The sequence below is a fragment of the Triturus cristatus genome, chromosome 10, assembly GCF_964204655.1.
Source record: "Triturus cristatus chromosome 10, aTriCri1.1, whole genome shotgun sequence".
NCBI lineage: Eukaryota > Metazoa > Chordata > Amphibia > Caudata > Salamandridae > Triturus > Triturus cristatus.
Window position 1 is genome coordinate 1,156,073,084 of NC_140593.1, and position 19,034 is coordinate 1,156,092,117.

At 46.8% G+C, this 19,034-nt stretch overlaps 1 protein-coding gene across 1 annotated transcript in view; it reads left to right on the forward strand.

Annotated features, from left to right (window-relative positions):
* The window catches only part of CFP (complement factor properdin), a 150,981-nt gene that overhangs the window by 63,760 nt on the left and 68,187 nt on the right, over window positions 1–19,034 (forward strand). Inside the window, exon 2 of the mRNA XM_085629521.1 lies at window positions 6,553–6,703. Coding sequence (XP_085485647.1) covers window positions 6,553–6,703 — 151 coding nt within the window. The remainder of the gene's footprint in view (window positions 1–6,552; window positions 6,704–19,034) is intronic.

Below are 19,034 nucleotides of genomic sequence, written 5' to 3' on the forward strand. Positions count from 1 at the left end.
GGGAGCAGGTCAGTGCCTTGAGGTCTCTCTCCACAGGTTACAGTACGTGCAGTCCTCTTTCTGAAGTCCAGGGTTCAGGACTTGCAGTCCTTGCTCTGTCTTCCACGGGTCCAGAGGTGTTCTGAAGAAGGTACCCAAGGGTGCCATGTTTATGCCTGGTACTAGCTTGTGGGTGGGTGTGACTCCCTGACCACTACGGTAAATGTTCCCAGGGGTCACCCTGCCCACTTTGACAACATTTTCAGGGGAGTTTGCCCTAGACAACCCCATGGTGCCCTGCTCTCTCACAATCCAATACGGCAGAACTTTTCTTCTTCAATCAGAGCTCTGGGCATACCACTGAGGTGCATAATGAGGCACATTTTGAAGCAGTTGCACCTCACTATTGTGTCATTTTTACACTTTAACACTATATGGGCTAAGACTTTACCTGATTAATATTAGTTCAACAGCTAAAATACAGCAATCAGCAACAGAAAGGTTACTTACCACTGCGCCTCTATATGGAAACACATGTGAAAGTGTTCTTAATAACTTTCCATCTGTTTGAGTGACAAACAATTTTTGGTTAAAATTTGAAAATGAATACAGAAGATGATGGAGTATGTTCAAAGTGTGTCAAATTCATGATTATGTGGAAAATGCAGTGACCACAGAATCTAATAATCCCAGGAGGCAATGATGTCCCAAACTCTTTAGGGGTTCTGGACCCAAACGGAGCCATTATGGACTTAGGGGGCCGTTATGATGGTGTGCAGATCGCCAGCGCCTAACCGGCGGTGGTGATCCGCACGCCATAACTCCCCGCCCGACCGCCATACTACCATGGCGGGGGGTAAAGCGGCAGGCGGAAAGACCGTCCGCTGATTTTCCGCCGGCAGGCAATCGTCACGATTGCCTACCGGGCAGAAAAGGCCCACAATATGGTGGCGGTGCCTTGCAGGCACCACCATCCATATTATGATGAGTGTGGTGGGCATGCCTTTCCATGGCGGAGACTCCGCCATGGAAAGGCATGCGGAGAATGACTATGGGGGCCTGTTGGGGGCCCCCGGGAGGGGGTGAGGGTGGATGGCTGCACTGGGGGGTACCTATGGTGCCTGTCACGTTGTGCATTGCAATGCACAACATGCCCCTGTAACATTGCGGCGGGTGCTGTTTACAGCACCTCCCGCCACAATGTTAGAGGCAAAAATGCGCCCGCCAGTGTGGCGGGCGCGTGCTAATTTGCCTCGTGGGACCGCTGCACCTCTGGCAGTAGGTCCCATTTCCCGTTACGGTGGCGGCCGGACAAAGTCCGCCCCCATCGTAATAGGGCCATTAGTTGGGGTGCATGCGGTGGGACTACTGCAATATGTGCTATGAAAAGAAATCTCCTTGGGTACAATAAACACATGCAGCAAAATCACATATGCATCACAGACCCTTCTGCCTCATTAACTCTTCACAAAGGATTTTGACCACATAATTCATGCCCTGGAAAACACTGCCATGTGCACATCCTTAGTGAGCAATGTCTCCTCTTTACCTTCAATGATTTTATGTAAAATCTCAGAATAATGTCATAGTTCAAAGCCAGCATCTCTCTCAATCAAAAACAGATATCTCTCAAAGGCTTTCAATAATCAAAGGCGTGGTTCTCATTTCTTGAGACTCGATTAAGGGCTGCTTGGGACTAGTGTGTTGTTCGGAGACTTGCAGGTAATGCAGCCTATTAACAATTCACATGGTAAGTCTACACTTGTAGAATTTCTACGAGGAAATGTACTCCTACACTTTTGAGTAACTTTACAACTTTTGGGAATTTACAATTTATGAATGTGAAGTTAGGCAAACGTGCAGACTTGCATGTCCCCACCCTCTGAAATAGAGGGTGGAGGCAGTACAAATATGGAATACAACAGTAAAGTTACTACTACTAGTGACTTTGCTAATGTATTTTTTGTTCCACACACTTGGTGAAGTGCTCTGCAATGTGGGCGGAGATCTCTGTATGATACAGTAACTATAGAAGGGCAGTCTGTGATTGGTGATGAGCTAACCCTTTCTTGGGTGGATGCATGTCCCTTCCTAAACCCCTCCCTAACTCTCTTTAGACCCCCATACTCTCCTCTCAACCCCTCGGTAGTAACTAATTCCCATTTCCAAGCCATTCTTCTCTGTCTTTCTCACATAACCAAGACAATGTATACCTACGTGTGCACAGATTTCCGCAGTTCGGGCGTTGATGTCCTTACAGAAAAGATAGGGAGTCAGAGGAGTAGACCTCCAGTTGTTGGTATGTGACTAGCCTTTTGTAGTATGTTTCTTGTAATGTTGTAGTACTATTAAACTTACTACAAAATGAAGTTGTGAATAGGCCCCACTGTTGCTTTCATGCTTCATTCTGTTTTAGAACAATGGAATGCTGAGAACTCTGCTGAAACAGGTCCTACCTCATGTTCGGGGTCTTCAACCACCAGTGTAGCCCTCCACAGTGGACTAAAATGCTTTAATATGCACTGACTTCTTCCATACTCCAGAGATTTATAATTAAGATGCTTGGGGGATAAGTGCATTTTTCACATTTCAAGATGATGCCGTGCTATCGGGTGAAGATTAAATCCAGGTAAATTCATGTGAGAAGGAGGAAAGACATACCATACCTCCCAGAAAGGAGTGGGGAAAGGGCAATGGGTTTAGCTTATTAAAAGGGCAGTCTGAAAGGTCTTCCAGGTGGGGTTCCTGTGCTTCAGGATGTAATGTGCCCCTTGTGGCCCCTTGTGAGAATGGCCAACAAGGACCAACAAGGCACCTGTAGATATCTTGGTCCAATCAGTAGCTTAAGAATTAGTCTTATCTTAGTTCCACCAGATCCTTCCCATGGTGCTCTAAAGCTGCTTCCACCTCCCTTCAATGATAATGGAAGCATTGTTTGCGGTTGTGCCCCTGCCAGTAATAGTCCTTTTCAGCCATGACAATTGTCTTGAACTATTTCAAGAATCATTGCATCATCATAGAATTCCAGCACATAAATACCGCAAGAATTTCCTCCTTGGAAACTCTGGATCAGCACTATGCACAGATGCCACTGTAAGATTACAGTGCAATGCTACTCAGGAACTTCACCTCCTTTATGCTATTGCAGGGCTCTCACTTCCAAGTTCAGATTCCAGACTAGGAACTGAATGACAGGGGCTACAACCCATTTTTAGGTCTTGCCTGCGACAGCACATGTGCTGCATGCGCTCTCACTTGTGAGAGATATTGTATACAATCAGGGTCTTACAGCCCCCATCCACTGCTTAACATTTGTTGGCTTCACTGTCACTCTTATTTTCTATCTTATAATTGTCCATTGCATGCCGGCTTTACTTCCTCTTCTTTTGGCTGGAGCATGGACCAGGTACTAATTGCTTCAGCTTGATTGCTGTTCTTCCACTGATAGCACTAGGATTGAGGTACTATTTTGATTAGTTCTTCTTCCCTGTCATCCTTGTTGAACCTCTTGCCATTTGGAGCCATGTTTTACTGTGCCACATGCACTTCAAAGAAGCCATTTCCTCCCTTGAAATGGATATTTATTGTGACAACAGATGCTATGTGCTCCTTTTGTGACAACAGATGTTTTCTGCTTCTAAATGTATTTACACTAAGACATAGACATAGGTGGAATTGCTTTCTTTATGAGATAGTTTTTTTCCCCCAAAAAATACTATTTTGTTTTTCCTTTTACACACATGGGGAGATTCACTAATTTTCTCAAAATCACAAGAACTAATAGCATCGGCATAGCTAATAGGTGTCACAGTTGAAACTATTGGCTCTGCACGGCATTTTCTTCATGATGTACAGCATGGGCACTGCCAACTTTGGCAATGATTTGTTGCCATGCTGCATAGCAGCGTACGTGCTGGGCAGCATGGCTGAAAGTAATAGTAAAAAAGACTGTGATGATTCAGTGCTAATGCAGTTTTAAAACAAATAGTGCATTAGCCCTGGTTGCATCATAGTGCTTTCTTAAGTTAGTTTTGTCCACAGTTGAAAGCAACTGCATTGCCGTACAGCATGGCTGCAAAACATTGCCAAAGCCAATAGCTCTCATAGGCGAGACCTATTGGGTTTGCCAATGCTTGTTCCCATCCAGGTTGCTTACAAATCTAGGCTATTTTAGAATAAAAGTTTAATCTTCTAGGGAGTCAAAGAAGTCTTAGCTTGAATGGCTAAGCAGAGACAGAAGTCATTAGAAGGGAAGTAATTGTCCCTGACACTAGAGTTGCCTCCTGGTGAGTGTGTGGGGGTGGGGGAGGGAGATGGAGGGGAGCATTTTTGCACTTTTTCTATTGACAACTGCCATATATTTCCTGGTGCTCACAAACAGAAATATTCGTTTCAGAAGGCCAGCCTGCCGGCAGAGGGTTTCAGACACCAGAACTGGCCAGGATTTGCTATTGGAAACTCATCAGCCCCAAAATGAAGTTTGGTGGCCAAGGGGTGGGTAGAATGGAACATGTGCAGGTTTATGTCAAATGTCCTATTACTACCCACCTCTAAACATCTTCAATTACATGATTCAATGGGAACTAGCCAGATTTGGTTTGGTCCATTATAGAAAACTTCCAGTCATCCTGGGAGAAGGCTACCAGCCTTTCTTTTCCTTCCCAGCGTAAATGAATGGGTAACCTCCCATCTCTAGAGTGGTCAAGGCAATAAACTAGACTTTTCTGTAATCAGATTTTTAATAGGATACTTTAGGGTCACCAGCAGGGCACTCCTATCTCCGCCCTTAACTTCACAAAGGATCAAATCGATTGCTGAGTCCCACCCTTGAATGCATAGCACACTTTTTGGAGGTCAACACATTTACTGGCTGGATAAAACATCTCAGTACCACACTATCATGACCTGGGATATAATCAGGGCACCTAGAATTATGTGGAAATAAAAGACCAAATTATACAAATTATATGACAGGTTTGATTAAAATAGCGCTGCAGAGAAAGGGAAATTGTGCAACCTAGTGCCGCAAATTCTTTGAAATGTTTATATTATAATTTAACATTTTAGTACAGATTAACACTAAATGGGTCCCATTAATATAGAAGTTATACAGGTTTTTAAGAAAGAAGTCACAACACATTTAGCAGATCCCAATCAAAGCGTGTTCATGTACTAAACAAAAATGATTACTGCACAGAATCGCTCTTTTATGTAAACTGCCCTAACTCTTAGAGTAGCACAGTTTCTATCAAACGTACAATGCTGCCTTTAGCAGAAAGTAAACCTATATGTTCATACTTTTTTTTCTTTAACAAAAGGTGTGTTGCGTTTTTTTGTGGGCATCCCAGAAATGTTTGTTAGCCTAGTCTTCAGTTCAGATTTAGTCTGTGTCCAGACTGTGACAAGGTACTTTTCCCCTAAGAAAGAGCCCTGTAAAAGCCACATTGTAAAATGGTTATCTATAATGTAAGTGTCTCACAGGGAGGCAGTGTAAGGATCATGCTGTCAGAGCCTGCAAAGGGACAGTGCCTGGGGCGTAGCATAAACGTGCCGTATAATGAAACAGAGAAGGAGTCTTTGGTTTTACTCTGTTTCAATTCAGCCTAATTCGAAAGGTTTTTTCCAGCTCCAGAAAATAAAAGTCCTTCTTCAGAGCTCCAATAGGGGGCACTGGTACCATTCACATCTTTGGTGTCTGTTTAATACCTGAATACAGCATGAAGGTTGACCAGCTGCGTTATGCCACGTTCATTATGTGACTTTTTTTCTTTGATCTAGAATGTTGCTTTTTGTTGTAATATGAAAATTATGCAGCTGGTGATGCATTATGTGATCCATATGAGAAATCCATTCTAATGCAGAAAAAGCAGCAGCGGAATCCCATATTTCTAAATGACGTTCCAGTGCCACAATCCCCTTGTAAATATGCCCCCAGGTCTGATGTGTTTCCAAACAGATACTTAGCACCTGAGTTAAAGATGGGTGTTAACAGCAAATGCTCCCATTTGTGGGGGAACAGTAGGAAAGTCCGGCAGCAGAAATTTCTCGATTTGCAGAATTTCTTTCAGCACACTATCCCTTTCTGGGAGGAAAATCCACTGGTGTATTCTCCACCAGATTTAGAAATTCCTCCACTAATCAGTTTCCAATCAAATACTAAAAATTTGAATTTTGTCTAAAATTGATGCACATCTGACACAAATTCATACTGAATTTCCAAGAGATGGACATCACATGACCCTTACCCGTGGAAAATTATATGAACTTTTAAAATTTAAAGGAAAGGCGGAAAATGAAAACTATAAGATGGTGTGCATTTTTTCCTAGGGATTTGCTCTTTGGACAAAAGTATTGTGTGGGGATTAAGGTCTCTCGCCAGAAATTCTTCAAGCAGGATCTCCATTAGAACAGCTTCTCAAAGGTGCAATTCATTCCTTGTGTGGCAGTGGAAGTTTAATGATGGACATTAACCTAATGACACAGCCTGTAGGAACCAACCCCTTTCTCATCTCTGATCATGTTTGTCACCCAGCGGCTTCCAACACTAATCTCTCTGCTCCTTCCCTCTTATAGTCTCAGAGAGTGTTTCCTGCTACAGTAGCTTCAACAACGCCGATGGCACCTGCGTGGACTACCTTGGGGATGATATTTCGGAGGACGATTGCTGTCTGAACCTTCAGTATGGCTTCAAGCGCGATGAAGACTCCCCCTGTGAGGCTTGCTAGTAAGTGTGCTTGCTGACTGGAGATGAGCGGGTCAGACCCCGTGAGGGGCCAAAGGGCAGGTTGGGGCTAGTGGGCATCAGCTGTGGTGGTTGGGGCTGTTTGCCTCTGGCATGCTGGGGTTTTCGTACTTAGGATCTGCAAACTGGACCAAGTTACCACTTTCTGCACTTGACTTTGACGGCAGCAAGAGCGAGCAGTTAAAGGCATTTAAGAGAGCTAGTGTGAGAGGTAGTGGTGGTTCAGAACTCAGAGTCAAACAGCAGACACCAATATTGGACTGGTTAGGGTGAGGGATCAGGTTTATATGATGCTTAATAAATCACCTTTTTGGAGGGACACAGCAACGTAGAGGGGAAGAGAACAGAAAGGTGGGTATAAAATGCATTTATGCATCTCTTCTTTTGGGCACAGGAGCGCTCAGTTCTTATTGTACGTCTTGCCTTGATTTTTAGGTCTTGCCTAGCATTGCAGCGCATGCGTTGCCCACTAAGCGTGGCATATAGTTAGAAAGGAGATTTCAGAAGGGGGCTTGAAGCCCCGCCCTTCAATTTCATTGGCTGGCATCACCGTTTATGCTAAACGGTGGCCTGTCATTTAAATTGAGGTTTTTTTGTTGCCGCCCTTTCTCCTTTTGGGACGGCCCCTTCGGACTGGATCGCTTGCTTTGCGGCTGTCGTGAAGCACTTTCTTTTCTTCAGGAGGCGTGTTATATAAACAAGCCGTGATCCAGTCCGGATGGGCCGTCCCAAAAGGAGGCAGGGCTGCAGGGAGGCACAACGCGCATGGCGCGCTTTCACTTTATAATTCCATGGGGTAGCGACAGCTTGTTTCACTTACACCCATATTTGGTTTGCTCTCCATGCTTCCGCTCTCTATCTCTTTGGTTCTCACCGACTTGTGTTGTTACTATGTCCTCTTGTTTCTCTCTCCTTCCCGTAGCATTTACCCATCCCTCCTTTCATTTCCTGATGTTCTCATTATGCCTTTGTCACCCCTTTCACCCTATCCTTGCCTTTTTTAAACTCTTCTCTTGCGTTTCTTCCCCCACTGTTCTGCCTTTAGCTCCAGCTTCTGCATCAGCTCTTGCTTCCTCTTTCCTACCACTCCCCGCATTTCTCTTCACCTGCAGCTTCTCCCTCTCACATTGCGTCTCTTTCACTGCTGGTTTAAATATGACTCTAGATATGTCACGGTCCTCTAAATGAAGTGTGAATGGGGCCCACCGTCACAAAAGAAGTACTGTTACCAGACAGGGCTGCCCCCTCTCTCCCCCCTCCTTTTCGACCTGTACATTGAGCCTTTTGCTCAGCGGCTGAGAGATGAGTCAGGTATTGCATCTTTGAAGTTCGGATGTGGGAGAGGAAGGTAGACCTGTATGCGGACGACGTCTTGATTCTTACATCTGATCTAGAGTCGTCCTTTCCTCATGTCATTAGGTTGGCACAAGACTTTGGGCAGGTGTCCGGTTATGAGGTTAATGCTGAGAAAACTGAAACCATGTCGTAGAACCTGCCGGAGTGCCGATATCAGACCAAAAGTGACATAAGATATTTGGGGGTTAGGATTGTCCCGAACATAGACAAGATTTCAGGGACTAACCTTGCAAACGTCTCTAGGAAGCATCAGAAACTTATGGAATCTTGGGTCCACCTCCCATTGGCTATTTTGGGTAAAATCAACCTGATCAAAATGGTTATACTACCAAAAATTACTTTTCTTTTTAATACTATTCCTTTGCATTTTGAAAAGCAGGCGATCGATACATTTCAGAAAGCAATGAATTCATTTGTATGGGCTTATAAGGCCACGAGGATAGCCTGGAAGAAGCTAAGGCGCAGGAGGGAAAAAGGGGGCCTTACACTGCCTGACCTTCAGTACTACGCCTAGGCCTTTCAGCTATCGCACTCAAGAATGCTACTGAAATCCCCAGACCACTCGAAGAGGTGGTTCATGTTCTCCGCCATGCTAGATGGAGTGGGGTTGTGAATTGAGGGGTTTCTTTTTAAATATGGTGATAATTTTTTTTTCGAGAAGATCAGGCTGAAAGTCCTCTTGGGGATGGCTCATACTTGGGCCAGAATCAAGCAATGTACTGGCCTAAATTATTTCTCAAGTTTGGCTCCTCTGTGGGATTCTCCAGGGGCTCCAGACTGTTTGAAAGACAAACTGGCTACACCACTTAAAACAGCAGGGCTTATGGTGTGGAGGGATTTGGCTTCTGACGGGTCACTCCAATCTTGGGCGGCACTTCACAATAAGTTAGAGGAGGGCATGTCTAGGTTTAAATATCTGCAACTGCAGAGCTGCTCCCAGAATCTTAAAAAACCTATAGGCACAGAGAACACTCTAGAGGAGCAACTGGTATCGAGGCCAGCGGCGAGGAAAGACGTTTCTTTCTTTTATTGGTCCAAAGAGGAAGCCATTGATGGTGATTTTAAACTAGCCGAAGAATTGTGGGGAGCATCTATACCAGACGAACACTGGGAAGACTTTTGGAAAACTTCCTTTAAAACCCTGTTTACATTTGTAAAACCAGCCTGGTTTAGGAGGAACCACTCCTTCACTACCCACAGGGCTTACCTATCCCCTTCAAGACAAAGGGCCCACCTGTCAGCTGCAAGAAGTGTGACCTAGTGAACGCCTCAGACATACATATGTTTAAAGATTGTCCAGGGATTGCTTAATACTAGGGGAGAGTAGGGGCAACTTTAGCTGACATCTTGGGAACCCCAGTCCAAATTTCTCTTGCCTTGATCATCTTTGGCATAGCCAGTGGAGTTACAGGCCCTGCTAGGGGGTCCTTATTCTACGCAATCGTGCTCGCTAGAAGAGAAACATGTAGGAGATGGGCAGAGGTTACACCCCACGCATTCAGAAAGGCTGTCCTCTCTATATAAGACCTCCAAGATTGATTTGGGTAGATTGCAGAATAGTAAGAAGAAAGCACTATGGGATTGTTTACTTAATTGGTCTCGTTGTTCGTTTTTTTTTTTCCTGGGCGAGTTTAATTTTAGGGGTTTAAGCTGCTATGCAACCACTTTGGAAAATAATTTTTGGATCCTATGATTGTGCCTCTCTGGAAGCTCTCTGACTGTGTTGGGCTTTTTCTTCCCCAGTCTTCACATCTCGTGGGCCAACATTTTACAGTCATGGGTTACGATCTATCAGAAGAGAGTGGGACCACCTCTTTTTACAAACGGGGGTCAGCGACATTCCTTAGGATTGTTGTTTGACCGGTAGGCGGGCGGTATCTTTGGGCCTCATTTTGATTGCCTACTTCTCCTTGAAACCGAGTAACGGTAATTACATCCTACTTTTTACTTGACTGGGGTCTGAGAAGAATGAGGATTTAAAAAAAAAAATAAGTACTGGTTATTGCAGGAAAGAGTAGTGGCTGAGACCCTGTTTGTTTACTTACATGTGCACTGAATAGCTTAGGCACCAGGCCTTGAGTCACAAGCTTCTCAGGGAAGGGGAGTTAATTTGGAATCCTCTGGCATCCAAAACTTTGCTAGAGAAGTCTTTCCTCAGGAAAGGCGGCAAAGTGTCCTGTGTTTTTGAGTGATTCATAGTCCGACACGAGGCAGGCTGTCAGGTCCCAAACCTCACCCTGCGGGGGGCCGGGAGTGCACAGGTCAGATCGCGTTGGATGCGGTGCCTGTTCCGCCGTCATGATGGAGATCTGGCTCACGCGCACTTGGGCTGGTCTGGGTGAGGGCATGGGGAGCCGGATGATTTCGTCATTAGCCACCGCCATGTCAAGTCTCCCTGTACAGCACGAGACCGTGACTGTGGAGATGTTGGCCCCATGCCAGCCAGCATCTTCGATCCGCGTACGCGGGGACTAAACATCACCCGCCGCAATGCCCCCCCTTATACTGCGGCCCCCACGCAGCTTTATATGAGAGCGGCCATTGTAACTCTGGTTAAGGCACGCCTTCCCGCCACTGTACTTGGAAAGTAATTTCAAAAGATCTTAGCTTGAGGTACGTTATTGCTCTGCATGGGCACATGCAGAGCAAACCTACAGTATAACGCCTTGTAGGATCATGAGTTTACACTGGCCTGCTTAGTCACTGTCAACATGCCTAACTCGTTTGCCGCTTCTACAACCATCAAAATTAATTATGCATACTCCTTCTTTGCCAAGCATATCTAGTCTCCATTTTGTAATTCCAAATGCTTCAACGGCAGACCAATGGCATCAAGCTCTACACAAAAATAGTACAGCACAATACAGCACGCCTAACGGAGACTCATTCATTCCTCTGCCAGCTTAGATGTTAAAAAAAAAAGGTGAAAAAAGCGCCATATACATAGCACTATAAATGAGCAGTGTAACCTCCCTTTAAACCACATCTGACAACATAGGATAGCTCATGGAGCGCTGGGGTTACCACCCATGTGCAGTGCACCAAATTGAGCCCATAAATACGCCATGTTCAAGGAACCAATGGCCTAGCCCAAACACAAAAATCATAAATACAAATGGCATTTATTGAGCAGGCTATCTGTCAATAAAAATCCTCAGGGATGAATTTTGCATGTAACACTAGCGCCACCCTTCCCGTCTCCGTTTTGGACTCCCTCCTTTGAACCTTACCCCATCTTGTCCTATTTTCTGGACTAAATCCCTTGTACTCTATACTGCACCTATGGTTTGAACTAGCTTTATGTTATGGAAGCCACATTAACATAATGTCCATTTTCATACATACGCCTTGGTGAAATACGGCCTCGACTGGTGTGAAGGGATTCAACTCCAATACCAACTCAGAAGTCCTGCAACAATGCCGCAGCACCAAACTAGAGAAGTTCTGTTTGTTTGGAGGGGGTGGGTTGGTGATCTGTACCATAGCAGGTGAGGTGTGGGTACCAAGACATGCTGATGTACCAGAGAGGGTGAAGTGTGTCGCAGCGCTTGCTGCTGCACCAGAGCAGATGGGGTGTGGGAGTTTGCTCCGGCTGCGTCTGATGAGACGGTATATAGAAGGGTTTGCTGCTGCTGCGTCAATCAGATCGCGTTTAGTGGTTGTTGATGCAACTGTACCCATCAGAGTGTGGGAAGACTTTGCTGCTGCTGAGCCATATCAGACTGTGCAGGGACAGAGTTTGTTGCTGCTTTACAGGGTTACATGAGGTATATACGTGGGGCTGCTGGTATTGCAAAAAAAAAATTATATATGTGGGATGAGGTGCTGTGCTGTACCAGAGAAGCAGAGGTGCATGCAAGCTGGTGTTTAAGTTGTAGCAGGTTTGCTGAGGTGCTTGGGAGAGATGCTTTTACATCCATGCTTAGTTAGACAAGGTGTGAGGCAGGGGATGCTGTGGCTGTACCGGATCAGATGAAAAGTGGGAGCCTATTGCTGTACAAGGCCAGAAGAGATGTGTTGTAGATGTTTCTGGTGTATCAGACAGATGAGGTGTGTGTGGGAAAGGGCGCTGCTGAGCACCAAATCAGACGGGTGTGTGGGTGATGGGGTTGCTGCTGCGACTATACCGAATCAGATGAGCTGCGTGGGGGATGCTATTCACAGCACCAGATCAAAATGTTATTTGGTATGAAGTGATAATTACTGTACCAAATCAGATGAGACCGTAGGGGTGCAGTTTCTAAATCAGATCGGGGAGAGGAGTTGGCCTGGGGAGAGGCGTTGGCCTAACGGTTAGTGCGCTCAACCTCGGACCTGGGGAGCTGGGTTCGAGGCTCGGTAATGACGCTGAACATCCTGTGATTCTGGGCAAATCACTTAATCTCCCCGTGCCTAACAAAGAATGAATGTGTGTCCTAATGTAACGTAACTGGTGCTATGTAAAGTGCTCTGATACCTGATTGGATTCGGGTCAAGTTCGCGCTATATAAAACTCTACAAAAAAAAAAAAGACGTGCGGTGAGGTGTGCTGCTGTATTAGATGAAGTGCGCATGTGTGTAGGACGTGTCTATTGCTTTATGAGGTGTGTGAAGGGTGTTGCTCAGATTAAGAGTGTATGGGGTAAGGAGTTGCTTCTTTTCAATCTTAAATGATGTTTTTAGTGAGGATTTTGTAGGAGATGACATTTGGGTGGGTGTCAGCTAATGGTTGTTTTAGTGTACCACATCAGATAGATAAGGACAGTTGCTGTGCTTGGCGAAATATTGCACGAAGCTTTGCAGTTCAACTATATCAGATGTGAGGGTTGCACCAACGATACCATAACACACAACAAGCATGTACAATGCAATAGGTCTCGCATTGACATTATTTTAAGCTGTTGGCATTGTAAAGGTTTTTTTTTTCCCCCTTTGTGAAGCATTAATCAAATGGTGTAATGCCAAATGGCAATAGCTGACTTTGTTGTTATTGTCTAATCTATTGAATTGTTTTACATATTACAGTGTTTTTCTTTTGCTTTAACCCGTTCCCCGCTCATGACGGAACCACTCCGTCATGAGCCACGGGTGCGCTGTGCTCATGACGGAGTGGTTCCGTCATGCTGCGGCCGTTGGCGGCCGCTCCTCCCACGCGGCGCTAATTCCCCGCCTGTGCGGGCGATTAGCGCAGTGGGTGGAGTCATGACGGAACCACGCCGTCATGAGCACAGCTCACCCGTGACTCATGACGGCGTGGTTCCGTCATGAGCACAGCGGCGCCGTCAACCCCCCCAAACCCCCCCAGCGCTGCGGCGGAATTCGCGCCGCAGCGAAGGGGTTAATAAAAATGCCCGCTCTCTTTCCTCATTACAACACAGTAGATGCTCACAATACAGATTTTATTAAATTTAGAGCCCCCATAACAGTGAACATGCTCGTTGTCACCCTACACCCCACTCCACACCAGTGGTGGTATTTAACCCTGTTACGTTGCAACTACGTACCCTGCAGCTCTCACCTGCACAGCACCATCCCTACTTACGAAATATGTTCAGTAACGGACACGCGCTATGCAATAAAATAGGTGTTGCTTTTGATATTTTAAATAACAATGGCTTTTAATTTTTTTAAAGTTATTGCCATTTACAATGCCAATAGCTCCAAAATTCGCAGTTGCGAGACCTATTGCATTGTAAATGCTTGTTGTTCTTCTCTTGGGGTGGGTACCGCTCATTTTGCTCTTCATAACTATCTGCAGACGTCCTATGCCCTCTTGGGAAAACTCTGCGGCGCATGCAGTGGGGGAAGGGGGTTTGCTGTTCCACACCTTCTAATATGTTCCTGTTTGTGGATCTTGAAGTTTGGGGTCCAATGTGTCATGGAGGATAGGGGTCTCGGGGTCAAGTAGGGTGGTGTGCACATTAGATGCTTTTCACTGGGTCTCTCATTCTTTTTGGTACTTGAGGCATTTTCATGTCATTACTCACTGGAAAGCATTGCTTTCCTCTAATTTTGAAATGATGTGTTTCAGATGGGGACTATTGGGGTAGCGTGGCTGTTTATGCCTTTCCTTGTTCCATTCCTTACTGCATGAGGTGCAGGCCCCACTTACTCTTCTCGGCACCCCTTCTGAATCTACGTTTTATGTCCATGTTTTACTCTCAAATGCAAAAAGAACTATTGATGGACGGAATACAGAATAAATCAAAACATTCACCCCCAGTCAAGAGATCTGGGTTAAATCCATCATTCTTTTGCTCACCATGCCACCATGCCACCCCAGCATTTCGTCCATCAATTGTTTCTTTTGCATATGTCGCCCTAAGTGGGAAGGGTATGCCCAGACGTGGGTCCCGTGCTCACTGCACCACTGGATTCAAGCTAGCCTGGCTGATAAAGGGTGATGCCCAGAAACCGGTCCCAGGTTGCTTGTTTCCGGTCCAGGGAGAACCTGGCTTGGCAGCTCGGACTGGACTGTTCCCACAAGGAACAGGGTCAAGCCTGATTTGCATATGGCTGGGTCCAAACTGGAGTGGTGTGCTGAGCAAAGGAATGATGGATTTAACCCAGATCCTCGTGACTGGGGGTGAATGTTTGCATTGTCCAGCATTCCGTCCATCAATTGTTTCTTATGGATGTTTTACTCTCAGGCAAGACAGCCAATTCCCTTCTTTATAAAAAAGACCTCCCACCCACCCCCTTCCTTCTTTGCCGTCTTGCTACAGATAGCTCCAGATATCTGTCGGAAAACAACACTGTATACAATACTAGAGGTGGGCGAGCCAACATATGAATGGGGAAGGCAGGGCTACAGCTGAGCCAACGGCCTGGCTCGGACCTCAGAGTCCGTGAAAGAGCCAAGCCCTGAAAATGTTAGCTATGATAGTTATAGACCACACACCATGCAAAATATGTCTCTTCAAAATTAAAAAAAAAATTCTTTAGCATGTGAAAGCTTTGACATTATTACGTCACATTATAGCACTGCATTGAGAAGAACTTTATTAAAAGTGGTGATTTTTAAACATGAATCTTGAGTGATCTAAGAGGCAAGACAGACCGTTGTCATGTAAACTCTGTACTGGCCCAGATTTTGGACACTCTAGACGTAGAGATGAGGAGGTTTGCCTCAAGAGTCTTACTGCAAATGCATCTTTTTATCGACTAGTCACAAGTCAGCTTGTGACTCAAACTTGCGCATCCTTTTCTGTGCATAAGCCACCCGTTATGGTCTCTTTGGCACCCCTTGACAGGCAGTACCACTGGCACCATCAGCATCTAGCCCTGTAGTGTTTTGCAGCAGGCCTGAGGCGGTGCACGTGAAAAACAGGTGATAGTGAAAATAAGTGTCCTTTCCACATGACTTTTTCAGCCATTTGTTGCAATATGGCACCTTCTTGTGGCCATTTGTGGTGGTGCTGTAAGGCAGCTGTCTTTAGTCAGGCCCACTGGAATGATGTGATTCTGTGGCTGCGTCTATTTTCGCATAGTTATGAATTTGCTGCATTTGACGCATGGATTTCCATCCTCTGCTGCAAAATCTGTAGATTTTAACAAACAAAATTGTTTTTAGCTCAAACTGACCAAAAGTTACTAAAAACGTGGGAAAGTGTCTGCGCGCAGTGGAAGGCCTTCGGCAAAGGTTAACTGGTCATCTTTCAGTTGCTTATTTCTTTATTTGGTTGTTAAACTGGTACTTATGGGGTGAAATCTTTGTCCACACAGTATTTCCATGTGTGACAATTACAAAATAATGAAGTACTACTATAATAAAATGTGCCACGTTATGCTGCATAATTTGCCTTTTCTTGTGGCATAATTTAGCCATCCATAACGCATAATTGTATTCTCTCCTGCCGCATAATTTTGTGCTCCCCTGCCGTATAATGTTGTGCTCCCTGCCGCATAATTTATTTTGCCCTCGCCAGCCCCTGTGCCAAGAATCCTGAGAAAGACCTTCATCCCCTCCTTCCTCGTCGACAGCATTTCCTTCTGTAGCTGTGCTTCACACATCCTCTCGTGAAATGAAATATGTAAAAAGCGCCTTTGACCTTTCCGAAGCTGTTAATTTTCTGCTTTGCTGCCTCCACCGGGTTGTTTGATTTCAAATCTCTCCCACTCTGATATATCTCGCGCTGTAACCGCCGAGGGAGGGTGAGTGGTGGCTGCTCCCCGTGCTCGTGGTAAAGAAGCGGAGGTTTGTAATCTAAAGAACATTTGCTAAAAGGTCAGATTTGGCTGGTGGACATTTTAAAGCAATCGCGCGCGCGCGTTTGACGTTCTGAACGCAAATGCGTGGGGGCGCCTGGGGTGATGGCTGTATCACAAAGGTCGTGGGGACCCCTTTGAAACCTGGCTCGATCCCGATGAGCGGGAATGACTGAGCACGTGTAACTGTTATTGGTAATTTATGACTCTATCCAAAGTCGCAGGCTCTCTCTAGCTTCCGCCTTCTCCATTCTCCTTCTCGCTTCTCACCCTCCTTCTCTCGCTCTATCCTGCCCCCGCCCCCCTTTAATCTAATATCATTTTCACCTCTCTCCTGTCTATCCTTCAGAGCGGTATAGCATGACCCGTGGAAATATGAGGCAGCTTAGTTGTTTCAGAAACTTTATTGCAGGGGGGGGCGGGTGTGGGGGGAGCGTTATAGCTGTGATGCGGGTGGGGTTGCTTCCTGACATTACCTCCTCGTCCAGTCTTCCTCGCCACAGTATTCACCAATGAGCCTCCGGCTCCACACAGAACTCCAAGTAACTTAAAAGAGCAGCGCTCTAGTCTCCCCTCCCTCCTCCAATCATGGCCCCCAGTGGCTTCAGCCAATCCCATAAAGGGATACAAACCAGCCAGCCCGATCTGTTCTTTTTTTCTGCACTTCTCCGAGTGCTGCGTTGCCTGTGTTGACCGGTGGTGTCCTCAGGTGAGTGGGGCTGGGTTCCTGCTTCAGCGGTCCCGTTATGCCCTTGGGTATTTAGTTTGGGGGTAGTAGTTCGATTTAATGGTTGTGTTGTACCTCCTGCTACTGCCTTTGACGCCGCTGGTCCTGCTCTAGCGGACTTTCAGCGGCGTTCGTCTTGTTTGTTTGTTGGCCTGTGTCGTGCGGTGACACTGACGATCCCTCGTGGTCTACTTCATTTCCCGGCCGCGCGTCCTGCTCAGCGGACGTAGCGCGGCCGGATGCCTTTGATCTGGGGGCCCGAGGCTCCCGGTCTCATTGCTTACCTGCTGTTCCTGGCGCGTGTGCGTGCTGTGGGGGCGGGTGGCTCCCGTGGGCGTTTCTTTCACGGCTTCGTGGTGAGTTCCTTGTTCACCTCTGCCTCGGTCCTCGCTGGCTGGGTATGTGACCATGCGCGCGGCTGTTTCTCCTCCCTTTATGGGTGGTTGGTCTGGTTACGGGTTCTGGCTGGTTTGGTTTCCTAGCAACCCCGGGGCCTTTTAAGCCAGGCGTGTTGTCTTCTCCTCTGCCTGTGTTCTCTTCGTGCGTTCACTGGTGTGTTGCTGTCATGGAGTGTGGTGATGTTCCTGATTCTGCTCCTGAGGCTTCTGGTTCTGGTGTCCAGATACCGTCTATGGCTGTGTTACAGCAGCTGATCCATTCTGCTGTTGCTGCTGCTCTGCAAAGTCAGACGCCTGTTCCTCCTGCTAAGCGGGCTAAGGTGGAGGTAGCTGCGGCTGCTGATTCTGACGTTGAGGAGGATGTTGATGTCAGAGGTCGTTTTGTGCAGGGTGCCGACCTGAAGGAGGTGCTGGGTCACATTAGAGAGAACTTGGTGTTTCCTACTTCTGTGGTTCCTCTGGATGACGATCTCTTTGCGCAATACCAGCGTCCTGCGCCTGATTCTTTGCCTTTACACTCTTCGGTCTTGAAGGTCCTGGAGAATGAATGGAAAGATGTGGACAGAGGCTCCTTTCCACGCTTTTTGAGTAAGCGATACCCGCTGCAGGACTTTGATGTGAAATTCCCTTCTTCGGTGAAGGTTGATTCTTTGTTGGCCAGCATGGTGTCTCATGGTACTGTGGTGTCTGAGGATTCTTCTCCTGCTGACCCGGTTGACCGTAAAGTGGATGGTGCGGTGAAACGCACTTTTGCGGCTGCTAATTTCTCTATCAGGGCGGCTGCCTATGCATCTTACACTATACAATCCTTGCTGAAGGATTTTCAGTCCCTGTCTGAATTGATGGACCAAGGGGAGGATGTTTCTTCTACCCTGGCGATGATGGAGCAACAGGTTCGGTTGCTTTCGGATGTCTCCTTTGACTCTTTAGGGGCTGCGGCTTCCGCAGCTGGGTCTTCGGTGGCTGCGAGGCGTCAGTTGTGGCTTCGTTCGTGGAAGGCTGATGCTGCGCAGAAAAATCTCCTGATGAAGATTCCTTTTTCTGGGGTTAAACTTTTTGGGTCACTGATGGATGACATGGTTAAGAAAACGGCGGAGGACCGTAAGCTGCTGGCTCCTGAGCGAGCGGGTCACTTCCGTTCATATGGTTCTCAGAGAGCTTTTGGCCCTTCTCGGAGGGGTCGTGCTGGTCAGCCCTTTCGTGGGAGGGGGCGTGGCCGGGGTGCTCCTTCCTTTGGTAAGACCCGGTTCTCCGGTTCCTCTTCCTCCTCCACTCCTGCACCTAAGTCGTGACTGGATCGCTCCTGGTATGGGTCCGGTTGGGGGTCGCCTCCGTTTCTTCCTGGAGTCTTGGAGACGGTCTGTTTCGGACAAATGGGTGCTGCAGGTGGTTTCAGAGGGTTTGCGGATTGGGTTTATCCTGACTCCCCCAGACTGTTTCAGGGCTACTCCTTGTCCCAGAGATCCTGTAAGGAGATTGGCGCTTTTGGACGGCGTCGACTCACTGGTGGTCAAGGGTGCGGTGGTTCCTGTTCCCATCGATCAGTTGGGGCTGGGCGTGTATTCCATCCTGTTCCTGGTGTCGAAGCGCACTGGAGATCTTCGCCCTGTGATGGACCTGAAGTGGGTGAATACTTACATCCCTC